The sequence below is a fragment of the Morone saxatilis genome, unplaced genomic scaffold (genome assembly GCF_004916995.1).
Source record: "Morone saxatilis isolate NCDOM2014 unplaced genomic scaffold, NCSU_SB_2.0 Contig24, whole genome shotgun sequence".
Taxonomy (NCBI): Eukaryota; Metazoa; Chordata; class Actinopteri; family Moronidae; genus Morone; species Morone saxatilis.
In genome coordinates this window covers 14,397,822-14,405,420 of record NW_023339807.1, presented here as the reverse complement: position 1 = coordinate 14,405,420, position 7,599 = coordinate 14,397,822, and the positions used below count along the sequence as shown (strand labels likewise).

General features: G+C 41.3%; 2 protein-coding genes across 2 annotated transcripts in view; one reads left to right on the top strand and one right to left on the bottom strand.

Moving 5' to 3' along the window:
* The window catches only part of sec61b (SEC61 translocon subunit beta), a 3,336-nt gene extending 2,829 nt beyond the window's left edge, over positions 1–507 (bottom strand). The window contains exon 1 of the mRNA XM_035672779.1: positions 351–507. Within this exon, the coding sequence (XP_035528672.1) occupies positions 351–353 (3 nt within the window). The 5' untranslated portion in view covers positions 354–507. The remainder of the gene's footprint in view (positions 1–350) is intronic.
* Positions 508–792: 285 nt separating this feature from the next.
* alg2 (ALG2 alpha-1,3/1,6-mannosyltransferase) lies at positions 793–6,162 on the top strand. The gene is made up of 5 exons (XM_035672778.1): positions 793–946; positions 1,679–1,850; positions 1,995–2,132; positions 2,550–2,717; positions 4,199–6,162. Exons 2-5 carry the CDS (start codon positions 1,680–1,682, stop codon positions 4,937–4,939), a joined length of 1,218 nt encoding a protein of 405 aa, XP_035528671.1. The 5' UTR covers positions 793–946; position 1,679; the 3' UTR covers positions 4,940–6,162.
* Positions 6,163–7,599: the final 1,437 nt, after the last annotated feature.

The following is a 7,599-nucleotide window of genomic DNA, read 5'->3' as shown; positions in this document are numbered from 1 at the left end:
ACTTACATTTGATTGATCCTGAGCTGTAAGTTACAGTGTGTTTATGTCAGAGTGGTGGCAAAGGCCTTGACTAGAGTTGGTCCACACTGTTCATTGCTGTCAACTTTAAACTTAATAGTAGCTCACCCAGATATGTTCTCGTACATAAATAATGAATGAATCCAGTACTGGACCAGCTTAAAGTGTGTTTTGGGACTGTCTGAGTTGCTGAGAAACAGCCACGTCCACAAATGATGCGCTGACGTTAGCAGGCTAGCTAACAGATAGCTCAGCTCTCACGTTGAATCAGTGTAACAGAGTTGGTTATCTCCGACAGTAGCAACAGTTTCAGGTGGAGCTGAGAATCTTACCATTTTGTTTTATTTGTCCCGATGCAGGTTGAAACCCTGAGCCTCTCTTCAAGCTGATGTCCACGTCAGACGAGCAGCAGACAGTCGGTGTGTGAATTGGTCAGAAGTTGAGAAGAGGTCTCACAAAGCTGACGCTCGTCTAAAAAGGACACGACTGCAAAACACAAGACCAGTGCGGGCGACCGAGCAGATGCCTGACCGGCTGACCGCCTTCGCCACAAAAACAATGAATCACCGCATTGTTTTAGGAGGTTGTTTTTGTACTGTGTTAACAAAGCGTACTTGTGAAACCCATATGTTTTTTTACTACGTTGAATTTAGATATTTACTTGTACTTTAAGTTAAAGGCAAATTACAGGTCCGCCTCGACTCTGGGGGAGACGTGTCTCACAGGAAGCGCATCGGTTGTATCGAGGAAACAGGCGCCATTGTGGTTCTAACATGAAGCGCGATTAGGCTGATTACAGTGGTTGAGTAGAGCCAACATGGCGTCCAACCGGTAGAGTTTCATGATAGTTATTCTCGCTGCTACGGGCATCCAGACTAGCATAATCACAGGTTTCCAAACTTGGACAAGGTGGTCAAGAGATCCAAAGGTAAACATTATTATTATTATATATATTATTATGGTTCAGTTGTACGGAGTTGTAGTTCTCTGGTGCTTTCCCACCAAGATAAAACATAAAAATCATAATTTAATTAGCTACATAGGCTGGTATTCACAATCTTATCAGTGTAGCTGAAGACACCTAACATTTTCTAAAGCGAGCAGTTATCTAGCAATATAGTAACTTAGTTACCTAACTAACTGGTTAAAGGAGAAGTCTCATTTGTGCTCTTGCTATCAGTTTGACTTCTTCAGTGCCAGCTAACGTTAAAAGGGTTTTCTAACAGTACTTGGGGACATTGTGACAGTAAGGTTGGTTTACAGCAGGTGTAGGTGACATTTTCTGTTAAACTGTCATGACATGAACTCCTTCGAGGCGTAAAAGTTATGAATTAAATGATGTTACAAAACCACAAGGATAAATACTGAACGTTTGTCAACAAGGCAGCTCTAAAAAGTTTCTCTCACCAGCACCAAGTTTGAGATGGTTTGAATGCCAGTAATAAATGATGTTTCTCTTTTACAGTATGTGTCTCAGGTTAAGGTTGTCACTCATATTAGTTGTTGTGAATATACACCTTGTACTGAATTTGGGATTATTTGCACCATTCTACATAGTGATGCACAATGTTTTTAACTGTGTTTCAAACCCAGTCTGCAAACCAGTGTTTTACAAAAATATATTCCAGATTTAATTTGAACATTATTCATTCTTGTGCAGGATGGCGCGGGTGGTGTTCCTCCATCCGGATCTTGGTATTGGTGGAGCTGAGCGACTGGTGGTCGATGCTGCTGTCGCTCTTAAGTCTCAAGGATGTAGCGTTCAGATCTGGACCGCCCATTATGACCCAACACACTGCTTCTCTGAGACCCTGGACCCAGAACTTCCTGTGGTACGTCAACACATACAATACTACATGATATTGCCCCTCAAACATACACAAGAAGACAAAGAATAGTTTAATGTAAAATGCAGAATCTGTGATAGATGTTTTTAAGACACACACGTTTAATCGTTTCTATTATTCCTATAATAGATATGTGTGGGTGACTGGCTACCCACCAGTGTGTTTGGTTACCTGCATGCCCTGTGTGCCTACCTGAGGATGATTTATGTGGCTCTCTACCTGGTCTTCCTCAGCGGGGTGGAGTATGATGTCGTCTTCTGTGATCAAGTGAGTTGTGTCCTTCAGGAACTACCTATCCCTCCGTTTTGTCTCGAGTCGTTTCAGTTCTTCTGAGCCTTTTGTGTCTTGTAGCTGTCCCTGTTGCTCATAGAATAGCTTCCATTGTTACGGGGACTTGTGTCTTTTTGTGTCACAGCCTTTAACTATACCATGCCATAAAATGGACACTCCCTTGCTTATTTTCTACAGTTATTTCTTTTATACAAATAGACACAGGTATAGGTACCACCTTTCTCTTGCATAATTACAGTACAAAGACGGCTCATTATTTAGATTGACTTGGAAGAAGCCTCACTCCTTAAATGATTGTACAGTAACCAAGCAGAGCACATCATGTTGCTTTTGATTAGCCGGAAAGGGAAGACATTTACATTTTTGTTCATTCCCCTTTTTATTCCACTCCAGGTGTCAGTGTGCATCCCGGTGCTGCGACTGTCACGTCACAGGAAGAAGGTTTTGTTTTACTGCCACTTTCCAGACCAGCTGCTGACCCAGAGGAAGTCAGTCCTGAAGAAGCTTTACCGCGCTCCAATCGACTGGCTGGAGGAACGTACCACTGGCATGGCTGATATGGTACGTAAGAGCTGAGGGTTGAAGAATGTATAATTCTGCAGGTTGTGATGGTCAGATTGCAGGACGGCATTGTGTCACTGTTACCATTTTATTTCATCCAGATGGAAAAGTTAATTTATATAGCCTGGTGGTTCAAAAGGCACAGCACAGTACAAAAAGGCCCAACATGTGACCTGAATTCTTTAGGTAGAGTTCTAGATGACCTTTATAGTAAATTTAAAGTTATTTTTTATTTTTTTTTAGAATGGCCAAAGGGGCCCATGTGAGCGTTTCACTTTAAAACTAATAATATGACTCAGTTTCTCTATTTTATTTGAAACCCTTGTTTTTGTGAGTGTAACAACAGTAACGAGTTAAAAAATATTTTTTTTTTATGAATTTAAGTTGATTTTGAAGCACATACTGGGTTGAAAACACCAGACCTCAAAATATATAGATATAGATCATGCATTTAATAAACCACATTAATAATGGAGTCAGGGCTATCGTAGTACAAAGGGTTAAAAGGTTAAATCATCATTTCACTCACGGCACAGCAAACTGGTGGTGTTGACGACAGATAGACCTAATACATGATCAGGTCACCAAGTGGATCAAATGCTGTTTTCTCATCTACAGAACAGTAACGTTAGTCTTCTTGACTTGCTAATAAACAATTTGAAAATGATCTGTTTGCAAACAGAGTTTATGACATATTGCATGTTAGAATATATCTCAGAAAAAGAAGAACTACGTAACTTACATACTTATGTATTTTTGTTATATATTTAAATGTCTTACAATCATGCAAATATGTAGCCATGCATTTTGCTGTACTACATGAATACTATGAATATAAAAAAAAAACTTTAACTGGATAGTGGCACAGGCTGCCTTCAAGAAAAAAGTGATTTTATTTTTTTATAGCTCAGTGGTTGAAGCTTCCAAATGATTCTTTATAATTTTGTCTATCTCCAATGCTCCACTGTGTTGCTTCAGTTCATACAAAGCTGTAATTAACAACCCAGAAATACATGCTGTTGTCAGCCGACCTTTGTGTGCTTACAATTAAAAACACATTAGATTGCAATTACACTCTAATTAAATGCTGCTCCATTTAAAAAAAAAAAAACAGTTGATTTGTTCAGAATAATTTTGATCTCATCCAGATGTTGTTTAACAGGAGAGGTGAAGTAACTCTCCCGACTGAGTCCGGCTCTTGATAACTAATCAAACTACAGTGTAATAGAATAAATCAGAATTCAAGGTATATTATAACAGCTTGAATAAACCAAAATGATTATTTAAAATACAGCCTGATTTCCACAGGCAAGCAGTTGTAAAAGCTCAGGGCCCTGATAGAAAGGAAATGACATTTCGATTTTATTCTAGACTTTAGGATAATCAAAGGCCGCAGGCTTTCATCCAACTCATAGGGAATTAAATGGCCTGTGATATATGTGAGATCCTTATGAAACTAATCTTGCTGTACTTCCTCTTAGATTCTGGTAAACAGCCAGTTCACCGCAGGCATCTTCAGGGAGACCTTTCTGGGTCTACGAGGACTCCAGACAGATGTCCTCTATCCTTCCCTCAACACGCGTACCTTTGACCAGCCGTCCACTGAAGCGCAAGGCTTGGAAGGGCTGCTCCCTGAGGGAACCTCCTGCCTGTTTCTCTCTCTGAACCGATACGAGAGAAAGAAGAACCTGGGGCTGGCTCTAGAGGCTCTTGCAGCCCTGAGGAGCAGCCTTTCTTCAGGCCAGAGAGCGGGCGTTCACCTGGTGGTGGCGGGGGGCTACGATGACAGAGTTACTGAGAACGTCCAACATTATACTGAACTGAAAAAGCTAGCAGCGCAGTTGCACTTGGAGGACTGTGTCACTTTCTTGCGCTCCCCCTCCGATTCGCTGAAGGTGGGGCTGCTGCGGGGCAGCGCAGCCGTGCTGTACACCCCGAGCAGAGAGCATTTTGGGATAGTTCCCGTAGAGGCCATGTATTGCTGCTGCCCTGTTATCGCAGTAAACTCTGGGGGTCCCCTGGAGAGCGTGGCAGACGGGGAGACGGGCTTCCTGTGCGAGCCCACGGCAGAGGCCTTCTCTAAGGCCATGGAGAGGCTCGTCAGGGAGCCACAGCTCCGCGGGGACATGGGACTAGCTGGGAGGAAGAGGGTACGAGATAAATTCTCTCTTCAGGCCTTCTCAGACCAGCTGTATGGGTACATTGTCAGGCTGAGCCAGTGATGAGAAAGCTGGAGAAAAGGCTGTAGACAAAAAATGATCCTTTACTGTGAATTGTATGTGGACGACTGGGGTCTGCAGAGAGTTAAAGTGGATGTCTTCTAACAGAGAATGTATGTGTATATGTGTAGGGAGGCAGGGGAGGGGGGGGGGGATTATGAGGACTTAGAGGACAATCAATCAGCATTCCCCTGGAGGGGTTGCTGAGAGGAAAAAGAGGACGGAATCTCTATACCAATTAAGAAAAGAGTAACGAGTTTACCTACCCTATCTCTGGAAAAATACCACCCCTGCGTGTGTGTGTAGGTGTGTGTGTGTGTGTGTGTGTGTGTGTGTGTGTGTAGCAGTGCAGCAAGCAAGAGTCTAGCAAATGAGCATACCAAAAGGATTGATTGCTAGAGTGAAATGTTTTGCACTGTGTATGTATTTTTTTTTTTAAACTTGCTTTTCTACAGTAGTCTTTGTCTTTGTGTGTTTGTGGGATGAAGAAGAAGAATGTAGTTACCACCATTTGCCATCAGGCTTTGCACAGTCCCAGATCAATAAACAGGATGCTTTCCACTACTTCCTGTCCGCCCAGAGCTTTGTTCCCCTCCTCGCATTCAGAAGATGCTGGCCTGTTCATGACTCTTGCTGCTGCGTGGAGGTTATTAGCAGATGATAGAGAGTGTTTGGCTTTATTAGAGGTCTGGCTGATGGGCAGTGTGTCTTTGTCTGGGTCATTATCAACGAGGAGAATAGCAGAAGGTCATTGTGTCTGCGTGCTGGCCTCCTCAGCCCTCCTACTGTATAGAAATGCTCTTATTGACATTCCTGAAGTCTTAATAAACAAGAGGACACATAGTTTCCTGACTCTTATGATGTTTGCTTTGTTGGTAAGTTTTTTTGCCCTTTAATAGAGTTTACTAAGGTTTTTGTGGGTGAGCATGCAGGCACAGAAACGTTGTAAATGTTGTGCCAACATTTTTCTTTTCATTGAACAGATTTGATTGTGTCTTGAGTTGTTAAATGAGGCATTTTCAGGCAATGTAACAGTGAAGGAGTTTTATTTTTGCTCATTAAATGTCTGACAGATGTACAGAAGAAGCACAACAGAAGATCAAGTTTCTGTCTCCATCCGTTGCTGCATTATCATTTGCAGAGTTTGAGTTGTGTCCCTATGCGGCTCATTTTTTTTCTTAAAGGGAATCTAAAAAAAAGGGTGAATAAATAATTAGAACTTAAAAGTACACTCTGTCTGGCTATGCATCTAATATTTACCACACAATCTTTCACTCCAGTGTTGCTGAACCTACCTGGTTGGAGACAGCGTTGCTGTATCGAACAAAAGTGGCGAAATGCTCGCTGTTGAAGTTCATCAGGTCATATTTAAACTCCTGGTGCAGAAAGATTTCACAGCAATTCCTCATCATCTCCTGTGGAGATGGAACCAGGTTGTGCTTGTTGTTGTTGACCCTGATGCAGGTACCTGGAGGCACTTTGATCTCTGTAATGCGCTGTGTGCAGATTCTGGTCTTCTTCAGAACACGATCACCTTTTGACTTTGGAACCATTTGTTGAAGGAAGCTGCGACAGGCTTTCTGTGTCATGTTCTCATCTTTAGAATTATGAGGAAATGCAGTACAATAGGGGATAAAAGAGATGAGATTTCAGTCAAATAGATCTGGTACATTTTAGTTTTCTAACTAATATTTTTAAAGAAGGTTCTGCCTATCCAGTGTCGTTATTTCAAATAAAGTCACACCTTACCTCCCACTCCAAAATGGATAACATAGCCTTCTCCAACATAAACACCCCAAAGAGACAGTCCTGACCATGGATGCACAAACTCAATCAAGTCTCCAAACTCTGCCGTAGACACACTCTGATCAATCTATAGAAGAAAAAAAAGAGTAAGGCTAGAGTAGTGCACAGTATCACAGTATGTTATGAATAACACATAATTACACATTAAATTAGAACTGTCATTTGTCCCTCTGAAAAGTCTACCTGTTTAAACCTAATAAACGTGGTTAACAATTGTAAAAGTGCACATACCTTGATAAAGATTTCTGATTATATTAAACAATGCTCACCTGTTGGCTTGTCATTTGGGAAAAAATGCTGTTCCAGTTTCCCAAAAGGTCCATCGTTGCAGTGAGCTGGGGCCAACAGACGGACTAAAGTGCATTTTCCAATTATTAGGATGCTGTAACCAGGTTGCGTAACAGTTGAAACGCCTTTATTAGTTGCGGACAGCCTTGACTGTAACTGTTTTAAGAGGATATGCAGCCTAATATGTTACCTATTAATCTAATAAGTGCTCCATTATTCTGTCACGTTCAGGCAGACACTGTGAGACAATTTTTTTTCCAGTTTATTTTGCATTGAGTTTTCAATTCCCACTTCTCATTATTGATTTAGATATTTCTTCAAAGTCAATATCAAAAGCTGTAACGCAAAGAAACCAACAGTGATACCACTTGTTTTTCAGAACGGAAAATGATTTGTCCCTATAGGTCCAATTAGTGCAGGTGGCTGTGGTTTATTTGAAATAGATACTAAGGTCTAACATTTGGAATATCACAGTGACAGACCTCAGTCAATTTATGTTAGTGATTCTGACACTTTTGATGTGTACAAATGGATTTAAAAAAAATTATATGTGTATGTATATGTATATG